This window comes from Notolepis coatsorum (genome assembly GCF_963971535.1).
Source record: "Notolepis coatsorum genome assembly, chromosome: 13".
NCBI classification, from domain to species: Eukaryota; Metazoa; Chordata; class Actinopteri; order Aulopiformes; family Paralepididae; genus Notolepis; species Notolepis coatsorum.
In genome coordinates this window covers 125688213-125712061 of record NC_140177.1, presented here as the reverse complement: position 1 = coordinate 125712061, position 23849 = coordinate 125688213, and the positions used below count along the sequence as shown (strand labels likewise).

Here is a 23849-nt window from a genome sequence, read left to right as displayed (position 1 = left end):
TAGACATATTCCTACGCGGAACTAGGACTTGTCCATACATGTTGAGCGGTACGATTGAACCTGGTCTGAGGGGTATGGCGACCTGGCACCAAGGTCTCGTCCAATGGTAGAATGGAGACTATTATGGGATGTTCAGTAGACTAGAAGGGATATTCAATGCATATTGTACAAGGAATATACAAGGGATATCAGGGGATATATATATATATAAATAAATATATATATTCGGTTTAATCTGATCCTTCAGAACAGGTATACTTTTGCCCCTGTTTTCGGGTGTGTGTAAAATTTATCTTTGATCATGCCTTGACACTGTACACAGGCTTGACAAGAAAAATTTCCATCTGGGATATTCGACATGAAATGTGTAGGTTTCCTTAAGGGCAAGTCAGTTTTGACTAAAAGGTTAGATAGATTCGCTTGTCTCTTATAAAAATAATTAGGCGAATGTTGAAACGCTGTCCCTATTAGTGGATCAGACTGTAGAATATGCCAATATTTATTGACAATGCTCCGTATGCCTCTCGTGATGGGGCTAAAAGTGGACACAAAGGATACTTTGTCTGTGTTTTCTTATCTTTTTGGGGGTAAACGGCGTGGCCCTATCGATCAGATTGGTTTTGTTCAGGGCTTTGCGTGTCAAATCGACACTATAGCCTCTTTCATGGAAACTGCCACGGAGAACCTCTGCTTGTGCAATAAATCTATCTTCCGTGTCACAAATTCTCCTATAATGGAGGATTTGGCTGAAAGGTAGACTATTCTTCAAGGCTGGGGTGTGGTAACTGGAATAATGTAAGAACGAGTTACGGTCTGTCTCCTTTTTGAAGACCTCTGTATGTAATGAGATACCATCAGGGCCTTTCTTGATCAAAACATCTAGGAAAGGTAGAATATGCATATCAAACTTTAATGTAAACTTTATCGTTTCTCTACAGGTGTTCAGGTACTCAAGGAAGGCATAAAGATCAGACGATGAACCAGACCAAATAAAAAACATATCATCAATATATCTCATAGGATTTGACAAATTTCTCAAACGGGTTATTATAAAAAATTTGATCCAACTCGTACTTGGACATATACAGGTTGGCTAGGTTCACAGCGGCTGGGGAGCCCATGCTGAGGCATCTGTTTTGCAAGTAGTATTTATCTTGGAATCTAAAATAATTCCGAGTTAGAACTAGGTCGGCTACATTAACTAGCGCTTCTGTGGGGGGGGGAGTAATTCTTCTCTCGAGTTTAAATTAAAACTCAGGTAGTATAGAGTAGAGGTAAAGGAAATATGATTCCTCACAGTGATGTGGACATATTTCGAGCTCGGAAAGGAAGCTACTTAGTAAGGGTTAAGGGTTGCCCGAGTGGCCAACTCGGGCATGTTAGGGGTAGGATAAGTTCTCTCTCTGTATTATGGTACCAACCAACTTTATTAGGTTTTATTTTTATTTTCTTCTTATTTCTATATTGTTACACCATGACATCCGAATCTTTACAACAGTCTCAGGGAGACAAAACAACTAATGCAAAATGGCAGATACCTTAATTGAATATATTTCATGGAACTGCAGAGGCCTTCAAAAGCTTACTAAAGTAAAACAAGTTATGAACAGGATAAAACAACTAAAAGCCAAGATTGTGTTTTTACAGGAGTCACACTTACTAGCGAACGACACACCTAAAATACAACGGAGATGGCCAGGACAGGTCTTCTCAACATCATACTCTACCAATGCTAGAGGTGTAATGACACTAATACACAGGTCTATTCCATTCCAAATTGAAGAGGTGATAAAGGATCCTAATGGTAGATTCTTGATTATACAAGGTCGCCTTCTCTCTGAACACCTCAATTTAATCAACGTATATGGACCAAATAATGATGATGTTAACTTCTATAATAACCTATTTCTAAAAATCTCAACACTACCAGGCAAATATATTTTCGCTGGGGACTTTAACTGCACCCTCGACCCAAAGGAAGATAGATCATTCGGAGTGGATAACACCCACACAAGATGCAGGAAAACATTACACTATTTTATAAAAGAGCTGAACCTACTGGATATATGGAGGCACCTAAATCCATCAAAGAAAGAATTGTCCTGTTATTCGAGTACATACAAAAGTTACTCCAGAATAGACTACTTCCTGATATCAACAGAACTACTACCTAACATTAGAGGATGTAAACACAACAGCATAGTCATATCAGACCATGCAGCTGTATCTATGGTATATGTGGAACCAAAATTGATACACAAACCTCATAAATGGAGATTTCAAACAAAATGGATGAAAGATCCAAAACGTTTACTTTATTTGGGAGAACAAATTGATATATACTTTGAAATTAACACGACTCAAACGTCAGCCACAATTAGATGGGAAGCCTTCAAGGCATATATTAGAGGTCAAATTATAAGCTACACAAGTAGAACGACAAGAGAAAGAACGAAAGAAATTAGAGATCTGGAATCCAAAATCAAAATGTTTGAGAATGAAAGGTTTCAGAAAGGACAGAACGAACATCTCATTTCAAAACAATTATTAATACTTAGAACTCAATACAACGAGATAACATACGATAAAGCTGCTGCAAATGTGATGAGGCTAAAACAGAATTATTACGACCAAGGAGAAAAACCTGGTAGACTCCTTGCATGGCGCATTAAAAAACAACAGACTGAGAGGACAATCACCAACATAGAGGACGGCAATGGAAATAATATAATCGATCCATTAGAGATTAACACAACATTTAGAACCTTTTATGAAAAACTATATAGCTCAGAATATAACATTAGTAAAGATACACAAACAACATTTCTTGATAACCTTAACACCCCCAAAATCTCTGAAGAAAAAAGAAAAAACCTGGACGAACAATTAAACATAACAGAGATATCAGAGGCCATAGGAGCATTAAAACCTGGAAAAACAGCGGGACCAGACGGCCTCTCAATTGACCTATATAAACACTTTAAAGATAAATTAGTGACCCCCCTTTTTGAAATGTACCTAGAATCCTTTGAAAATGGTTACCTACCCGCATCAATGAAAGAGGCCCTGATTATCCTGCTCCCAAAACCAGGCAAAACCAATACTAAATGCGAGAACCTCCGTCCTATAAGTTTGATAAACGACACCAAAATCCTTAGTAAAATCTTGGCCAAAAGAATAGAGAATGTGCTCCCAGAGATAGTGGGAGATGATCAAAACGGATTCATAAAAGGGAGACAGGGATTTCACAATGTCAGACGGGTCTTCAACATCCTATACAACCAAAAGGGAGAGGGACACAGGTCTTCTCTCGCTCGATGCGGAGAAGGCCTTCGATAGGGTGGAATGGGCTTATCTTTTTGATATTGATCGATTTGGATTTGGAAATTACTTTTGTAACTGGATCAAATTACTACACCTAACCTCAGTAGCTGAGGTACTAACAAACGAAGTGACATCTAAACCCTTTAATATCACCAGGGGTTGCCCTCAAGGCTCGCCTTTATCGCCGCTTCTGTTCATTTTAGCTATCGAACCGTTAGCAATAGCAATCAGGGCTAACAGACGGCTACATGGGATTGAAATCGGTAATAACGATCACAGAATAGCCCTTTTTGCGGACGATGTCATTTTGTTCCTAAAAAACCTAGATACATTGATACCCGCACTGCTTGATATAATTGATCAGTTCGGTAGTATCTCTGGATATAAACTAAACGCCTCAAAATCATCACTTATGCTGCTTAATGACAACGAGAGAAAAACCGCTGACCAACAAGAATTCCCTTTCAAGCTCTCGAACAGCTTCACTTATCTGGGCATCAAAATCATACCCCAAATAGAAAATATAGCATCAATAAACTATGAACCTATGATAGACTCTGTATTCAAATCCATAGAGAGATGGATGTTCTTGCCCATCTCTGTGATAGGGAGGATAAATATACTAAAGATGTCCATACTACCAAAGTTCCTATACTTATTTAAAAATATCCCTCTGGCACCACCGGTAAGAATGTTCGGAAAGATTGCGTCTCTCATCTCAAAATGTATATGGCGCAAGAAATGTCCTAGAGTCCGCCTATCTCTGTTGTATCTTCCATTCGATGCAGGGGGGTTGACCTGTCCTAACCTTCATTGGTATTACCTGGCTGCACAATTGAGAACTGTAATGTTTTATTTTTCTAAGGAAGATCCACCATCATGGATGGGAGTGGAAGCATACCCAATGCAACTACCACTACATTTATACATGTATTCAGCTGAGCCAAAATATTTAAGAAAACATACTACACACCCCATAGTGCTCAACATGATTAATGTATGGTATGAGGTAAAGAAATTTATGAAAATAAACAACTCCATGTCGCAATTCAGCCCAATCTGGGGAAACGTCTCATTTAAACCAGGCAAACTGGATGCCAGATTCAAACTATGGACAAAAGAAGGAATAAGTCAAATATCTGACCTTTACAAAGATGGGGTCTTGATACCTTTTGAGGAAATATCAATAAAATACAGCATCCCAAGGAAGCATTTTTTTAAATACTTGCAACTGAGAAGTTTAATTTCCTCTCTGCAAAACCAATCACTGGCAATTCCTACACTTTCATCTTTAGAAAAAATGATCATCAAGAACTGCAATAGCAAAGGCCTGTTATCAATGTTCTATAACTGGATTGTATCTGGTTCAGACGAGACGTCATTATCTAGATTGGAGTCATGGAGGCTGGACTTGGGAGAGGAGATATCAAACGAGGCCTGGAACAGAGCATGCGAGGAGGCTCAGACACAAACAGCCAACACTAGCTTAAAACTACTTCAATACAAATGGCTGATGCGGACTTATATAACCCCTGTCAAACTGAATAAATACAACAGCAACACACCAGATGGGTGCTTTAAATGTACCAAGGACCGGGGAACTTTTATACATTGTATTTGGGAATGTGACAAAATCAAGAAGTACTGGGGGGAGGTGGTGAATAAAATCAAAGATATCCTGTCAGTGAATATCCCACTAGACTCCATGATGATAAATGATATTGTTACATTTATATCCAATAAATCTGAACCTGAGAACCAAACAATTTAAATGTATTGATTTAGCTATACTACAGGCAAAAAGAACAATAGCTTTCAATTGGAAGAAAATAGACGCACCCAAAATCGGTGCTTGGATTAAAAACATGGCACAATGCATGTCTATGGAGAGAATAACATATATCCTCAGGAACAATATAGAGATTTACGAGGATATATGGAAACCATTTAATGAATATCTGAGAAGGGAAGATATAGCAGGGCTGCTATAGGATGAGTCCCCCCGCTCTCTCCTGCGGTCAGCCGTGACCCGGACCCCAGGAGAGACCGGAGACACGTCAGTGAAGGGTTGTAAAGATGTCATTTATTTTTATTTATTTTTATTTATTTTTATTTTTTTATGTACATTTTCTTTTCTTCTTTTCAATTATTTATATTTGTGTACGAGCTATTCTAATGGAGGTACCAATGAATGTACATACTATTTCTGTATGAGAACAGTAAAAACAAAATCAAAGATGCTAAGAGAGAAAATGGAAGGGGGGAGGGGGTATGTGGGTATACGTATAATCTTGTGGAGAAAAGGAATTAAGAATAACTGACGACAATGAGAACCTGAAATGTGTACTGAAAAACCCAATAAAAATATTGTACTAGAAATTAAAACTCAGTGCGTCAAGTGCGTCAGTATGTGGAATGCTGGGGTAAAGACTGACTACATCTATGGTAACTAATAAGTCAGAAGGGCTAATGCTGCAGGTCGATAACTTGCTCAAAAAAGTAGTAGTGTCTTTTAAATAACCACGTTGAGAAGAGGCCAAATCCTTAATATGCGTGTCAACAAATTGCGAGATTTTTTTCTGTAGCAGAACCTATACCAGAGACAATCGGTCGACCAGGAGGGTTAACCAGATCCTTATGGATCTTAGGTAAAGTGTAAATAATAGGCGTAACCGGGTACTCTACAAACAAACTTAAATTCATTTTCTGTAATTACCTCTGCCAATCTAAGGCTTTTGAGGATTGTTTTAATTTCCGTAGAAAATTTAAACACTGGGTCTGAATTTAAAAGGGTATATACATCAATATCGTTCAATTGTCTATTGATCTCAGATACATACGAACTCTTATTTTGGAGCACGATTCCAGAACCTTTATCGGCTTTTCTAAAAATTAAATCATCATTCTTCATGAGTTCCTTAAGTGCTACAGACTCTGATTCAAGTAAATTAGTGTAAAGATGGGCTTTGTGACTGGTTTCACATAAATTAAGGACATCATTTTGTACCAATCTGCAAAATGTCTCCACTGAGGGTGGATTGAGATGAGGGGTAAACCAGCTGCGTGGTTTAAATACTTTTCTTTTAGGAAAAAGGGTATCTGGCTCCGTTTCAGGCCTTTCCAAAGGTTTATCGTTTGTCCCGGCTCGTAAGGTGGACTCCTTTACTACCAAGGTAGAGCTATTTAGGTTTTTTAGAAACATTAAGTTAAAAGCATTTTATGCCAGAGGGTTTGATAAGAGAACTCAATATGTTGCTAATGAAAATGTGCCTATAAGTGATGATGTTGAATGATGCAATGCCTGAAACGGAGCCAGATACCCTTTTCCTAAAAGAAAAGTATTTAAACCACGCAGCTTGTTTACCCCGCATCTCAATCCACCCTCAGTGGAGATATTTTGCAGATTGGTACAAAATGATGTCCTTAATTTATGTGAAACCAGTCACAAAGCCCATCTTTACCCTAATTTACTTGAATCAGAGTCTGCAGCACTTAAGGAACTCATGAAGAATGATGATTTAATTTTTAGAAAAGCCGATAAAGGTTCTGGAATCGTGCTCCAAAATAAGAGTTTGTATGTATCTGAGATCAATAGACAATTGAACGATATTGATGTATATACCCTTTTAAATTCAGACCCAGTGTTTAAATTTTCTACGGAAATTAAAACAATCCTCAAAAGCCTTAGATTGGCAGAGGTAATTACAGAAAATGAATTTAAGTTTATGTTTGTAGAGTACCCGGTTACGTCTATTATTTACACTTTACCTAAGATCCATAAGGATGTGGTTAACCCTCCTGGTCGACCGATTGTCTCTGGTATAGGTTCTGCTACAGAAAAAATCTCGCAATTTGTTGACGCGCATATTAAGGATTTGGCCTCTTCTCAACGTGGTTATTTAAAAGACACTACTACTTTTTTGAGCAAGTTATCGACCTGCAGCATTGGCCCTTCTGACTTATTAGTTACCATAGATGTAGTTAGTCTTTACCCCAGCATTCCACATACTGACGCACTGAGTTTTTATTTAAACTCGAGAGAGGAATTACTCCCCCCCCCCCCCCCCCCCCCAGAAGCGCTAGTTAATCTAGCCGACCTAGTTCTAACTCGGAATTATTTTATATTCCAAGATAAATACTACTTGCAAAACAGGCCTCAGCATGGGCTTCCCAGCCGCTGTGAACCTAGCCAACCTGTATATGTCCAAGTACGAGTTGGATCAAATTTTTTATAATAACCCGTTTGATAAATTTGTCAAATCCTATATGAGATATATTGATATGTTTTTTATTTGGTCTGGTTCATCGTCTGATCTTTATGCCTTCCTTGAGTACCTGAACACCTGTAGAGAAACGATAAAGTTTACATTAAAGTTTGATATGCATATTCTACCTTTCCTAGATGTTTTGATCAAGAAAGCCCCTGATGGTATCTCATTACATACAGAGGTCTTCAAAAAGGAGACTGACCGTAACTCATTCTTACATTATTCTTGTTACCACACCCCAGCCTTGAAGAATAGTCTACCTTTCAGCCAAATCCTCCATTATAGGAGAATTTGTGACACGGAAGATAGATTTATTGCACAAGCAGAGGTTCTCCGTGGCAGTTTCCATGAAAGAGGCTATAGTGTCGATTTGACACGCAAAGCCCTGAACAAAACCAATCTGATCGATAGGGCCACGCTGTTTACCCCCAAAAAGAAAACACAGACAAAGTATCCTTTGTGTCCACTTTTAGCCCCATCACGAGAGGCATACGGAGCATTGTCAATAAATATTGGCATATTCTACAGTCTGATCCACTAATAGGGACAGCGTTTCAACATTCGCCTAATTATTTTTATAAGAGACAAGCGAATCTATCTAACCTTTTAGTCAAAACTGACTTGCCTTTAAGGAAACCTACACATTTCATGTCGAATATCCCAGATGGAAATTTTCCTTGTCAAGCCTGTGTACAGTGTCATGGCATGATCAAAGATACATTTTACACACACCCGAAAACGGGCAAAACTATACCAGTTAAAGGGCGTATCACGTGTAATTCATCAAATCTGGTGTATCTGCTAAAATGTCAGTGTAAACGGGGGCCCCGTTCCCCGTACCTGGCTAACTGAGTTAGCCGGATAATTTCCAGCATAGCTTGACTTAAGCCGGACCTTTCTGTTCCCCGAAGTCGGAATTTTCTAAATCACCATGGTAACAGATCAGAAAGTTTGAACCTGGTCCAGAGCAGGGTTAAGTTCAGTTAGCTGGATGAACCATGGCCACGCCCCCGCAAAGAAATGCCAGCTCGCTTCCTGAAATATTTCTCACAGTCTAGATCCCATTATACCATTCTGAATTATGTTTCTGTGCTTCGTTTTCCTAGAGGGGGCTTTTGAAATGTATAATAATAGAACTAAATGCTGATAATAAATCATTCAGCCTATAGATTTACTTTGTCCTAAATAAAATAATGCACGTCATATACGGCGCTCGGAGTGCGATACATGCTGCATGTGGTTATTTTAATAACGGCGCATTGCAAATGTGAATCCCGCTGGGATATTTTTAATGAATGAAACCTATCGGCCGTTTGGCTCTGATTAGTTTCATATATTCTCCGCTGTAGATTTGCTTAACGGAGCGCCCGGATTGTGTTTCATTCAAGCATAAAATTGAAGTGTCAATGCCCGGGTTTCCGTTAGAATTTTTTTTTGCCGGTCTCCGTGACCTGCAAGATTTCAATCTACCGGACAAATGAGATTAATTCCGGTCATAGTTTATTGAGCTTTAAAACAATTGATAGGCAGGCTATATAAAGAATGTCATCCTCAAGGCATGTAGATTTATAATATTATTACTTAAAACTAGGCTACTTTTGCGTATACAGTCATTAATATATTCCAAATAAAATATGTCCCTCGATACTCCGTGCTGCTGCTGACTTGAAATAAAATAGACCGCGTATGTGGGCAGTCGGTCCGACACTAAACAGCAGTCTGTTATAATCACATTTTTATGAGCTAACGAATTCCGTTATATTGGACATTTGTATTGATTATATCAAGCGAAGAACTGAGAAAGCAGAGAGACGGCAACATTATCGTGGTTTGCGTGACGACTCTCTCCACCTCGCAACGACTTATTTGCAAAGAGTATGGCGCTGCAGAGCAGCTGATTCAGCTGTTATTGGCTCTTTTCTGGGAACCGCACAGCAGCGCCCCCCACCCAACATTGGCTGAAAATGGCTGAATTGGAGTACTGCTGGAATACTGCATTGTGCTGCTGCTGCTCTGGCTCTGCAGCTTCACAAAAGTTCGCACACCCAGCACTAAGCTCTCGCTGACAACGTCGTTGTCATTATTAGAATCAACGAGGAAACAAATGTAATGATCGTTTCGTTCATCGCATAGGCTATTTAATTTTAGCCTATTTTAATACAATTCAAATAATCAAATTGTGCTTAGACTCAGGGAATTATTTTCACCGGACATTAAGACCGGAGAGATTAAATATGTCGAACTTCAACAGATTTTGCCGGTCAAATACCGGTAATTACCGGCTAACGGAAACGCTGGTCTATGCGTGGATTGTGGTTTTTGTGGATTATGAATTACGAGGACTCTGAGGATTGTTGAATTGTATCATCACTCACACGTTATTGTGATATTGTAACTGGGATTAAAATGTCTGAGATGCGCTGTTTGACGGATTTGAGAAATTGAATGAGCCGTTGACGTCACATTGATGCATTTGAGAATAAAGAGATAAAACTTCATTCAAAAGAAAAATATTCGAAACACGGGTCTCTTGTCCATTGATGGATACACAATGAATATATCCCGTCTGGCACAGTGGTGCAACGGCTAGTGTTTACTCCTGTCAAGCGGACGACCCGAGTTCGAGACCCCGCGTTTCCAATATAATTTTTTGGGAATATAATATTAATGATTATACGCAAAAGTAGCCTAGTTTTAAGTTAAAATATTATAAATCTACATGCATTGAGGATGTCATTCTTTATATAGCTCTCAACGTGCACCAAATTGAATTATTCCTACATTGCTAAAAAGAAGAAAAATACTAGAAGAAGGGGGATTCGAACGCGGGTCGTCCGCGTGAAAGTCAAAACGACCAACCGTCACACCACAGTGCAGATAAGTAAAACATCCACCATACATCAATCAATGGGTAAGAGAGCCGTATCCTTATTCTGAAACAGTTGAACTAATTATTTTCGCTAGCAAGATCTCATTTGATTATTCAACCCATAAACCTACTGCCAGCAGGCACATTTGAAGAAATATAATCTGATTGGGGTAATGAGGGATTTAAAATTAGCCTATAGATTATGCATTTAACTTGTCGGCGAGGCTATTGAGCCGCCTGCAATCTGTTAATAAAGTTTTCAATCAATCAATCAATGCCGTTAGAAAATCAGGATTTCTGCTATCGACACCTGCTGTCTTTTCAACTGAAGCGGCCGCGCGCACTTATCCTGGGTATCAAGTCTGGTTCGAGTTAACGAGACTGAATCAGCGTTCGAGGAAAAGGAAAATCCCGGCTTCAAACATCGGGTTAATTGAATCTGGATAATGGGACTCTTGATCGACTTAGTTGAACCAGGTACGGGGAATAGGGCCCAGAGCCTTTAAAACAAGAATCAGTGAACACAAGTGTTCTGTGAGAAATTCAGATATCAAGTTGTCAGTAGCTAGAAATTTTTCCAGGTGTAAACATACCGTTAACGACCTCAGATACATGGGACTTGAGTTAGTCCACAGGCCCGCGAGAAGGGGAGACAGACACAAGTTACTATTACAACGGGAATGTTATTATATCCACCTGTTTAATTGCATAGAACCTAGAGGAATGAATGAAGAGAACGTTTTAACCTGTTTCCTTTAAGTACCTTTTACCTATAATATTATTATTTTGGTTTAATTCATGTGGTTGTTTTCAAGCATGAGGTATGTTTTTCCTATGATTCTCAATAGAGAATATTTAAATAAGTAAAGGGGCTCAATTAGCCCTAGAAACTACGGGCATGTTGCATATCACGTTTTTGGTAATGTAATGTAATGTATTTTTGTTTTTGTTTTATATATGTATAATCTGTATTTACGAATGGACTCTATTTTGATAGGTCTTTCCTTTGGTCATTGAGGACCAATAGACTCAGGCACACCTGCGCCGTGATGCCATTTCCTGCCAAGTCATTAACCACCAGGTGTATATAACCACCATCTTGACTGTAATTTTATTGCTAGCCATAACACTGACGAAGGAATAAGAATTCCGAAACATGTTTGTTTCCACTTCAGGCTGCTATTAAATACTTGAACCTAAGAGTGCTGGTCCAGCTTCCCTGCTTCTTTTTATACTGTCAATTGACAATGGACACATAGCAATAATATAAAATATAGATTTAGCTCTACAAACAACCTCACGCACAGTGAAAACTTGTAATGAAAAGCTGGCCTCATAGAGTGGGATTAGACGGGCCCCAATGGCCCTGAATGTGTTAAGCACCCCCACAGCCCAAATGAAATTAAATATATATATATATTTTTTTAAATATTTTTTAAAATTATAATTTTTCTTAATAGTCTAGTTCATAGCAGCGGCGGTCCTAATTCAGCAGCGGCGCAGCCCATGTGCATATAAGGGAAACATTGCTCGTGCCCACAGGCAAACACGCACCCCTATACTCAAACCCAACATGTAGCCAAATCAAAAGTAGATCACTGGCTCAAATAAATCCTCAAGTAAAGAGTAAAAGTACAGCTTTAAAAAGGGGATGTGAAAAGTTTTTGTTCGCAAAAGAAACCCACAACCATTTTACACCTTTTCATTACTTGTAACACATTACTAGCCGCCCCAGGTTTTTAGTGCCCAACTAAATGCAAAATGTGTTTCTTCTTGCCCATCCTCTCCCATCTCTCCTCCTCGCCATGTGCTTCATACTACGTAGGGGGCAGGTGAAGGAGGCGACCGCGGCCGAGCCAGAGAAGGTTCCGGAGAGCAGCGATGAGGTAAGGCAGCGGAGGACCTGGAGAGACCTCAAGAGTGACCGCCAGCACTCAAGTCTTTATTCCTTTTTGCCACCTAGCAAGATATGCTATTTAATGGAGGTGTGAGGACGACCAGATGTGCTTAGTTTCATTCACAGCTGTAGCTGAAACTGTTATTCTGTTATTCTGCTTATTGTGCTTCTATTGTTAGACCGATAACATTACTAGACTTCACTTTTTTTAAGTAATTATTTTCCATTATAAATTAAATGGAATTTCCTATTGGCAAACGTAGCTTCACATCTACTGCAATGTCTGTTTGACGACTGAGCCCTTTTTTGATGAACTGTAGAATATATATTTATGTATAATGATGACATTTTGATTTGGCTGTTTAAGTTTCTTTTTAAGAACCTTTGCTGGCACTGTCTCTGGCAGTAGCCGCAGGGCATGCTCTCCTTGTGGCTGATGTTTAAAACCCAATTGATTGCTTTGTTATAAAGGTGCTCATGCCTCTTCCATTGCCCCTAATGGTACCTGCATACTACTTCTGCCACTACCGCACCTGTTCCACTGTCCCCAAGATACCTGGGTTGACCTCTGATAGGCCCCCGAGTCTGCACTGCCTCGTTGCCATGGAGACGGCTGACGGGAGTCGTTTGAATGGACTAAATGTTTTGAGAGCACGGTGCGGCCAGTCAACAAGGCCCGCCTGTCTCGTGGCTAGTTGCCCTCTTATCTGGGGCAGCGCGCCACCTCACCGTCGAGAGGTGAGATGGAGAAGAGGTCTCGTCAATATGACCTTCCAAAGACTGAGAGGTTAGATGGAGAAGAGGTCCCCTCAATATGACCTTCCAAAGACTGAGCGGTTAGATGGAGAAGAGGTCCCCTCAATATGACCTTCCAAAGACTGAGCGGTTAGATGGAGAAGAGGTCCCCTCAATATGACCTTCCAAAGACTGAGAGGTTAGATGGAGAAGAGGTCCCCTCAATATGACCTTCCAAAGACTGAGCGGTTAGATGGAGAAGAGGTCCCCTCAATATGACCTTCCAAAGACAGAGGTGAGATGGAGAGGAGGTCTCGTCAATATGACCTTCCAAAGACTGAGAGGTGAGATGGAGAAGAGGAGGTCTCCTCAATATGACCTTCCAAAGACTGAGAGGTGAGATGGAGAAGAGGAGGTCTCCTCAATATGACCTCCCAAAGACTGAAGCCTTCTCAACGAGCCTGACGGGGCTTCAGATGGAGAAGAGGTCTCCTCAATATGACCTCCCAGAGACTGAGAGGTGAGATGGAGAAGAGGAGGTCTCCTCAATATGACCTCCCAAAGACTGAGAGGTGAGATGGAGAAGAGGAGGTCTCCTCAATATGACCTCCCAAAGACTGAGAGGTGAGATGGAGAAGAGGACATTTCCTCAATATGACTTTCCAGAGACTGAGAGGTGAGATGGAGAAGAGGAGGTCTCCTCAACATGACCTCCCAGAGACTGGAGCCTTCTCGACGAGCCTGACGGGGCTTCAGACGGCTCCCCCTGTGGACCTCTTCCATCCCACAGTAAAGCTACAGAAGAATGTGGTGCTTAATGGATGTAGCGCAGACCGCTAATCTGGTCGCTGGACTGTAAACTGCTCGGTTTTGTTGGAATCCAAATGAACCTCTGGAGTAGATATCTTCTTGGGACATGAAGTGAATAGCCTTTTGTCGAGGGGCAGATTGTCATCTTGGCTGGAGGGGGACTTGCCAATTGGGTCCCTTTCCCACCACTACCAGGGTTTCACTACTTCTTGCCTCCCACTGTGAACCTCCTCTCCCCTAACAACACTGGACATTGACATAGCCGTGACTGTTGAGCATCATCTATTAACCCAACTTCATCTAATTGGACAATTATGTCACAGCGGCCAATCACGATAAAGAGCCCGCCACTGCTCTGAGAGGACTAATGCTGTGAGATCTAAGGACCACTGCTTTGGCCAAAAGAATTTTCAAGGCCCCGCCCCCAAAGAACTATTGAGCCAACCAAGCTGCTATCAGATTTCAACCCAAACATCTCGGCCACCTTTGATTGGACCCTTGTTGCCTAGATACAGTACATGCAGTCGTGATTGGGCCCTATCCAAGCCAGTAAGGATCAGGTGTCAGTGGTACCAGGGAATAAGTAGTAATTTTCTCAATGTTATTTTCTACACAGAATTGTCTAGAAAATGTCAGTCAGACTCCTTTGTAGCCTATTCCGGGGGAATTGACAACAGCATTTTTTTGTGTGAAATGTTTTATTATTCGTGGCTACTGCAGTTTTGATGGAAGATGGTTCTAAACCAGCTTCTATTTAGAATCTTAAATCTCATGGCCTGATGTTTCTTTGGAAGTAATTCCAGTCCATAAGCTACACTCTTTGGACATGATGATGTAAAACTTTATGATTTAGTTCTGTGGAAGTTAAACTGCAGTATTGCCATCAGGCTCTGTCTTGTTTGTGTTTGATAGAGACTACACTACAGGAACAACCTATGACACCTCTTAAAAACAAATTACCTATTAAAGGAACACCAACTTTTTGGGAAATTTGCTTATTTGCCATCTACCCTGGAGATAGACAAGCAGATGCATACCCATTTCTTCTCTGTGCATGCATTAGGCTTAGGGAACAGCCGCACCGTTAGCCTAGCTTAGCGTCATTCACTGGAAGTAGGTGTGCCAGTGTAGCCTAGTTCACAACAGTCACGAAATACACTCCAAATTCAACTCAAACGCTGTAAATATGTTGTGACCTGCTTAGAAAACAAAAATGTCAACAAAAAAATATATATATTTCTCCACATGGTAAATACACAGGTCACAACATGTTTACAGGAACGTTTTGGACTGTATTTTGTGACTGTTGGGAACTAGGCTACACTGGCACACCTACTTCCAGTGAATGACGCTAAGCTAGGCTAACGGTATGGCTATTCCCTAAGCCTAATGCATGCACAGAGAAGAAAAGGGTATGTATCTGCTTGTCTAACTCCAGGGTAGATGGCTAATTTCCCAAAAAGTTGGCGTGTTCCTTTAATGAGCATTGTTGGGCACATTTACACAATTGACATGTGAAATATAAGAGCTTGGTGCCACGTGCCAGTAACACAATTGCAGCGGCGTGGTTAAATGCTGTCGACTGGATTGGAAAGTGACCTCACTAAAGTCTCTATCACTCACTCTCTTGTCCTCTGCCCTCGCTCTCTCCCTCTCTTTATCTCCTGTTGGTCTGTCTTCCCTCCAACTTGTCCCATGACCCCCATGACCCCACCCTCCCGAATGTGTCGTGTCCTTGGCGTCTGCCTCTCACCTCCCCCTGCACCTTGGGGTTGTTCTTATCTCCTTCTGTTTCAGACGCCTAAGGCCTTCGCAGCCCGTAAGATCTCTCTTGGCAGTGAGTATTTGTCTCCTATCTGTATCCGTCATATCTGTGTGTATCTGTCATATCTGTGACCGCACAGATGTTTTATAGATACTAGATTGGTTTAATGAGAAGAGTCGTTTGTAGGAAATGTGCTCGCACACCTTTTTATTTATTTATTTATGGGGCGACAGTGGCTCAGGAGGTTGAGCGGTCGCCTGGTAATCAGCAGTGAATTTGAGGCATAAATTGTAAAGCACGTTGGATGTGCACCATTTACCATAAAGGCTTGAAAGTGTTGCTGCATCTCAAACAGTTGAACATGTTTTTTTAAGACATTGGACCACACTAAGCAAATGTGTTAAAATTACTGAATTGTTTTATCTTTTGATGTACCTGCTTTACATCAGTGGAACAGTGAGCGGTGCAACCGTCTAGCTGCGCCTGGTTGCACATCTCTGTATGAAATAATGGGACTCATTTGAAACCACCACCAAGCGCGGTCTGATGTCTTTAAGAATGTGTTTTGCGTCGGGCCAAACAGACTGTCTGCGTGGGTTTCTGTATGTAACGTGATCGTCTCGGTTTCACCAGGCAGCTATGTTTGCATGGGTTTCTGTATGTGACAAGTGCGTCTTGGTTTCACCAGGCAGCTATGTTTGCGTGGGAACTTTCTGTACATGACTAGTGCTTCTCGGTTTCACCAGGCAGCTATGTTTGCGTGTGTTTCTGTACGTGACGAGTAGGGCTGACCTTCGATTTCTTTTTTGGAATTCTAAGCTTCGGGCCGAGATTCGATTTGAATTCGAAGCTTCGAGATAAAAATAAAAAAAATATATATATATATATTTTTCTTTAAAAAAAAGAATTTATGTTGTGGGCCTTGTATAGCACTTTGTTCAACTTTGTCAGTGCTGTAAAGTTTAAACCTTTTTAAATCTTAGACAAACAAAACACTTTGCTTTCATGAAATATTGTAAGCCATCATTTGAGGCTTTATAAAAGCAGCACAATGAACACAAATCTGTCGGTGCCGAGTCCGACCTCATCTTAAATAACAAACAGCATTGCTTGTTGTAGTTTACAAAGAGAGGCAGAGTTGATTTTGCACACACACAAAAAAATCATATTTTATTTTTATTTTTTATAATCGAATTTTATTTTCATATTCGAATCCCATGCCCATCGAACGAAGCTTCGAAGTATTTAAGACAGCCCTAGTGACGAGTGTGTCTTGGTTTCACCAGGCAACAAGGCCTCCCCGGGCACTGGCACCGCCGAGGCTGACCTGGAGTCTGGGGCCGCGGCCGGCCGGAAGAGGAGGTGGGGCTCCAGCACGGCTGTCACTGCCAAGAAGCCCTCCATCAGCCTCACCACAGACTCCCTCAAGGTATTCACCACTAGGCCCCGCTCCCTTTCATAGTCCTAGAACCTTCCATCAGCCTCACCACAGACTCCCTCAAGGTATTCACCACTAGGCCCCGCTCCCTTTCATAGTCCTAGAACCTTCCATCAGCCTCACCACAGACTCCCTCAAGGTATTCACCACTAGGCCCCGCTCCCTTTCATAGTCCTAGAACCTTCCATCAGCCTCACCACAGACTCCCTCAAGGTATTCACCACTAGGCCCCGCTCCCTTTCATAGTCCTAGAACCTTCCATCAGCCTCACCACAGACTCCCTCAAGGTATTCACCACTAGGCCCCGCCCTCTTTCATAGTCCTAGAACCTTCCATCAGCCTCACTACAGACTCCCTCAAGGTATTCACCACTAGGCCCCGCCCTCTTTCATAGTCCTAGAACCTTCCATCAGCCTCACTACAGACTCCCTCAAGGTATTCACCACTAGGCCCCGCCCCCTTTCATAGTCCTAGAACATAGGTGTCAAACTCACGGCCCGCGGGCCAAATGCGGCCCGCGGGCCAAATGCGGCCCGCCACGTCATTTGATGTGGCCCCCCAAGAGCTCAGGTAAAATAAAAAAAATGTTTACATTAATATTGGGTTAAAAAATAGCAGTGTTAAAATAATTGTGGGTTAATGCGTTAATAAAGCTTTAACTTTGACAGCCTTAGTTATTACACATTCTTACACATACATGTATGTTGAACATCTGAGGTATTGATGAAGTAACAAAGGAAAAAAGCCAAAAGCACTTACTCCTCAGACATTCTTTGACAATTTTACAGCCCAAAATACTAAAAAGATCCAGGCGGAATAGGTAACAAAGGGTTGAAGAAATATTGTCTGAACTGTCGGATGCAAACTGGCTGTGTGACATAACCGAGCATCTCGCTCAATTGAATAAGAAGCTGTAGGGACGCAAACAAGTCCCACCCAAAACTTGACCAATATAGTTGTGAACTGAGACAACCCTTATTTTGTTATTTTTGAGTACAGTTACAGTTGTGTGTTCATGCAGACGCATAATAGCAATTTCATTACGAATTGAAAATGGGGGACCCTGATGTAAACAAGTCGAAAGTCTTTCTCTGGCTTGCATCCCCTTAACAATTGTGTGTATTGTACCCATTCTGCAATCTGTTAATTAAAGTTAATTAAACTATCTTCCATTAGTTGGATGTATGGCCTCTGCAAGGTTGTGTGCAGCCATTTGTTTTTGTAACATCTGCTACATCTGTCCCACGCGTTCTTTGCAGCTCACAGTTGTTAGTTCTGCCCCTCTTGACTGTGACAAAAAGGTTTTGAACAAACTTAATGTCATAGCTTGTATTTGATGATATTCTTCTTTGTTATTTACTTGAATGGTTTGATCATTGATTGATGGAGTAATATGGGGTTCTGATAAACTAAAATTATTTGTTAAAATAACACAAGCTAACATATGTTTACATTTATGCAAATGCATATGCAATATGTATAACTTGAATAAGTAATAAATACAGAAACATGTTTAACAATATGTAAATGTGTAGCTACATTTATTTTACATTAACATTTATACGGTCTTTGGCCCTTTGAGGGCAACCATAATGCTGATGTGGCCCTCTGTGAAAATGAGTTTGACACCCCTGTCCTAGAACCTTCCATCAGCCTCACCACAGACTCCCTCAAGGTATTCACCACTAGGCCCGCCCCTTTCATAGTCCTAGAACCTTCCATCAGCCTCACTACAGACTCCCTCAAGTTATTCACCACTAGGCCCCGCCCCCTTTCATAGTCCTAGAACCTTCCATCAGCCTCACCACAGACTCCCTCAAGGTATTCACCACTAGGCCCGCCCCTTTCATAGTCCTAGAACCTTCCATCAGCCTCACTACAGACTCCCTCAAGGTATTCACCACTAGGCCCGCCCCTTTCATAGTCCTAGAACCTTCCATCAGCCTCACTACAGACTCCCTCAAGGTATTCACCACTAGGCCCCGCCCCCTTTCATAGTCCTAGAACCTTCCATCAGCCTCACCACAGACTCCCTCAAGGTATTCACCACTAGGCCCCGCCCCCTTTCATAGTCCTAGACTTATTATTATTCTTTTACAAAGATGCCACCTGTAATCCCTGTCTTTTCCCCGCAACCAGTCTCTGATCCCAGACATCCGGCCGTGTCCAGGCCAGGAGGCCGTGGTGGACCTGCACCCAGAGGAGGCTGTCCTCTCCGGGGCCGAGGACGAGGAGAGAGAGCGCCCCGACCAGGAGCTCCAGATCCGACGCACCGTCACTCAGGTCAGTCCTCCGCTCGCGCCTGCTGCACGGATATAACTCCACTCTACTGCTGCCTGGATGGAACTCTACTGTCTCGTGGGCCTTGTTTCTTGTAAAGTTGCCTTGTATTTGTGCATAGATTCCAGTGGCCCAAGACCTTTTTTAAGTCTCAGAATCTCTTTTCCAACACAAGTAAAGTAAAGTGCCCAGTAAGAAGCATTTTGTATAAAAGTATTCTGTACTTCTGTATGACAACTATTAAAGAAACTTGAGAAACTTGAAACAGTTTGACCGACCTGTGGGGCCTTGATTTCCCATGTAGAAGGTCTTTTCCTCATCCTTACTATTTAATTTACAAGCACATGATTCCACAGTATAGCCAGTGTCATGATTCCACTATATAGCCAGTGTCATGATTCCACTATATAGCCAGTGTCTTTATTCCACTATATAGCCAGTGTCTTTATTCCACTATATAGCCAGTGTCTTTATTCCACTATATAGCCAGTGTCATGATTCCACTATATAGCCAGTGTCATGATTCCACTATATAGCCAGTGTCTTTATTCCACTATATAGCCAGTGTCATGATTCCACTATATAGCCAGTGTCTTTATTCCACTATATAGCCAGTGTCTTTATTCCACTATATAGCCAGTGTCATGATTCCACTATATAGCCAGTGTCATGATTCCACTATATAGCCAGTGTCTTTATTCCACTATATAGCCAGTGTCATGATTCCACTATATAGCCAGTGTCATGATTCCACTATATAGCCAGTGTCATGATTCCACTATATAGCCAGTGTCTTTATTCCACTATATAGCCAGTGTCTTTATTCCACTATATAGCCAGTGTCTTTATTCCACTATATAGCCAGTGTCTTTATTCCACTATATAGCCAGTGTCTTTATTCCACTATATAGCCAGTGTCTTTATTCCACTATATAGCCAGTGTCTTTATTCCACTATATAGCCAGTGTCTTTATTCCACTATATAGCCAGTGTCTTTATTCCACAGTATAGCCAGTGTCTTTATTCCACAGTATAGCCAGTGTCTTTATTCCACAGTATAGCCAGTGTCTTTATTCCACAGTATAGCCAGTGTCTTTATTCCACAGTATAGCCAGTGTCTTTATTCCACAGTATAGCCAGTGTCTTTATTCCACAGTATAGCCAGTGTCTTTATTCCACTATATAGCCAGTGTCATGATTCCACTATATAGCCAGTGTCTTTATTCCACAGTATAGCCAGTGTCTTTATTCCACTATATAGCCAGTGTCATGATTCCACTATATAGCCAGTGTCTTTATTCCACTATATAGCCAGTGTCTTTATTCCACTATATAGCCAGTGTCTTTATTCCACTATATAGCCAGTGTCTTTATTCCACTATATAGCCAGTGTCATGATTCCACTATATAGCCAGTGTCTTTATTCCACAGTATAGCCAGTGTCTTTATTCCACTATATAGCCAGTGTCTGTATTCCACTATATAGCCAGTGTCTTTATTCCACTATATAGCCAGTGTCATGATTCCACTATATAGCCAGTGTCTTTATTCCACTATATAGCCAGTGTCTTTATTCCACTATATAGCCAGTGTCATGATTCCACTATATAGCCAGTGTCATGATTCCACTATATAGCCAGTGTCTTTATTCCACTATATAGCCAGTGTCATGATTCCACTATATAGCCAGTGTCTTTATTCCACTATATAGCCAGTGTCTTTATTCCACTATATAGCCAGTGTCATGATTCCACTATATAGCCAGTGTCATGATTCCACTATATAGCCAGTGTCTTTATTCCACTATATAGCCAGTGTCATGATTCCACTATATAGCCAGTGTCATGATTCCACTATATAGCCAGTGTCTTTATTCCACTATATAGCCAGTGTCATGATTCCACTATATAGCCAGTGTCATGATTCCACTATATAGCCAGTGTCATGATTCCACTATATAGCCAGTGTCATGATTCCACTATATAGCCAGTGTCTTTATTCCACTATATAGCCAGTGTCTTTATTCCACTATATAGCCAGTGTCTTTATTCCACTATATAGCCAGTGTCTTTATTCCACTATATAGCCAGTGTCTTTATTCCACTATATAGCCAGTGTCTTTATTCCACAGTATAGCCAGTGTCTTTATTCCACAGTATAGCCAGTGTCTTTATTCCACAGTATAGCCAGTGTCTTTATTCCACAGTATAGCCAGTGTCTTTATTCCACTATATAGCCAGTGTCATGATTCCACTATATAGCCAGTGTCTTTATTCCACAGTATAGCCAGTGTCTTTATTCCACTATATAGCCAGTGTCATGATTCCACTATATAGCCAGTGTCTTTATTCCACTATATAGCCAGTGTCTTTATTCCACTATATAGCCAGTGTCTTTATTCCACTATATAGCCAGTGTCTTTATTCCACTATATAGCCAGTGTCATGATTCCACTATATAGCCAGTGTCTTTATTCCACAGTATAGCCAGTGTCTTTATTCCACTATATAGCCAGTGTCTGTATTCCACTATATAGCCAGTGTCTTTATTCCACTATATAGCCAGTGTCATGATTCCACTATATAGCCAGTGTCTTTATTCCACTATATAGCCAGTGTCTTTATTCCACAGTATAGCCAGTGTCATGATTCCACTATATAGCCAGTGTCTTTATTCCACTATATAGCCAGTGTCTTTATTCCACTATATAGCCAGTGTCTTTATTTCACTATATAGCCAGTGTCTTTATTCCACTATATAGCCAGTGTCTTTATTCCACTATATAGCCAGTGTCTTTATTCCACTATATAGCCAGTGTCTTTATTCCACTATATAGCCAGTGTCTTTATTCCACTATATAGCCAGTGTCTTTATTTCACTATATAGCCAGTGTCTTGATTCCACTATATAGCCAGTGTCTTTATTCCACTATATAGCCAGTGTCTTTATTCCACAGTATAGCCAGTGTCTTTATTCCACAGTATAGCCAGTGTCTTTATTCCACAGTATAGCCAGTGTCTTTATTCCACTATATAGCCAGTGTCTTTATTCCACAGTATAGCCAGTGTCTTTATTCCACTATATAGCCAGTGTCTTTATTCCACTATATAGCCAGTGTCTTTATTCCACAGTATAGCCAGTGTCTTTATTCCACAGTATAGCCAGTGTCTTTATTCCACTATATAGCCAGTGCCCTGCTCATATTGATCAGCTGCTCCTCCCCTCCAGGTGGTTCCCCCTGAGAGCCAGGAGAACGGCCAGAAGGAGCACAAGAGGAGCAGAAGGGAGGAGCCAGTGGAGGACGACCTGAGGGGAGAGAGGAGGAAGGGTCACGAGGACAAGATGGACACCTTGTTTCCTGGTGCCACGGAGACCCAGTCGCCTTCACACACCGGCAACCAAGTGGAGATGAACGCGGGTAATGAATCCATCCCAGCACAAAGTCTATCTGCGCTTTTTCATTGCGGAAAAATATTCAACAAGGAATGCCTTCACTTAGGAAATAGATGGTGATTTTGTTGCACAAACTCCATGGACACAAGTCGTGTTAAAGTTACCTGGAAACAAGTCGTGTTAAAGTTACCTGGACACAAGTCGTGTTAAAGTTACCTGGACACAAGTCGTGTTAAAGTTACCTGGACACAAGTCGTGTTAAAGTTACCTGGACACAAGTCGTTTTAAAGTTGTATGCAGTAAATCTAACTCTACATGGACACAAGTCGTGTTAATGTTACCTGGACACAAGTCGTGTTAAAGTTACATGGACACAAGTCGTGTTAAAGTTACATGGACACAAGTCGTGTTAAAGTTACCTGGACACAAGTCGTGTTAAAGTTACATGGACACAAGTCGTTTTAAAGTTATATGCAGTAAATCTAACTCTACATGGACACAAGTCGTGTTAAAGTTACCTGGACACAAGTCGTGTTAAAGTTACCTGGACACAAGTCGTGTTAAAGTTACCTGGACACAAGTCGTGTTAAAGTTACCTGGACACAAGTCGTGTTAAAGTTACCTAAAGTTACCTGGACACAAGTCGTGTTAAAGTTACCTGGACACAAGTCGTGTTAAAGTTACCTGGACACAAGTCGTGTTAAAGTTACCTGGACACAAGTCGTGTTAAAGTTACCTGGACACAAGTCGTGTTAAAGTTACCTGGACACAAGTCGTGTTAAAGTTACATGGACACAAGTCATTTTAAAGTTATATGCAGTAAATCTAACTACATGGACACAAGTCGTGTTAAAGTTACCTGGACACAAGTTGTGTTAAAGTTACCTGGACACAAGTCGTGTTAAAGTTACATGGACACAAGTCGTGTTAAAGTTACCTCGACACAAGTCGTGTTAAAGTTACATGGACACGAGTCGTGTTAAAGTTACCTGGACACGAGTCGTGTTAAAGTTACATGGACACAAGTCGTGTTAAAGTTACCTGGACACAAGTCGTGTTAAAGTTACCTG

The 23849-nt window shown here is 41.0% G+C and overlaps 1 protein-coding gene across 1 annotated transcript in view; it reads left to right on the top strand.

Annotated features, from left to right (window-relative positions):
* acin1a (apoptotic chromatin condensation inducer 1a) overlaps positions 1-23849 on the top strand; it is a gene marked incomplete at both ends in the record, with an annotated part of 83839 nt that overhangs the window by 26211 nt on the left and 33779 nt on the right. Inside the window, 5 exons of the mRNA XM_084327797.1 lie at positions 12287-12347; positions 15701-15740; positions 16955-17097; positions 19246-19389; positions 22615-22804. Coding sequence (XP_084183923.1) covers positions 12287-12347; positions 15701-15740; positions 16955-17097; positions 19246-19389; positions 22615-22804 — 578 coding nt within the window. The remainder of the gene's footprint in view (positions 1-12286; positions 12348-15700; positions 15741-16954; positions 17098-19245; positions 19390-22614; positions 22805-23849) is intronic.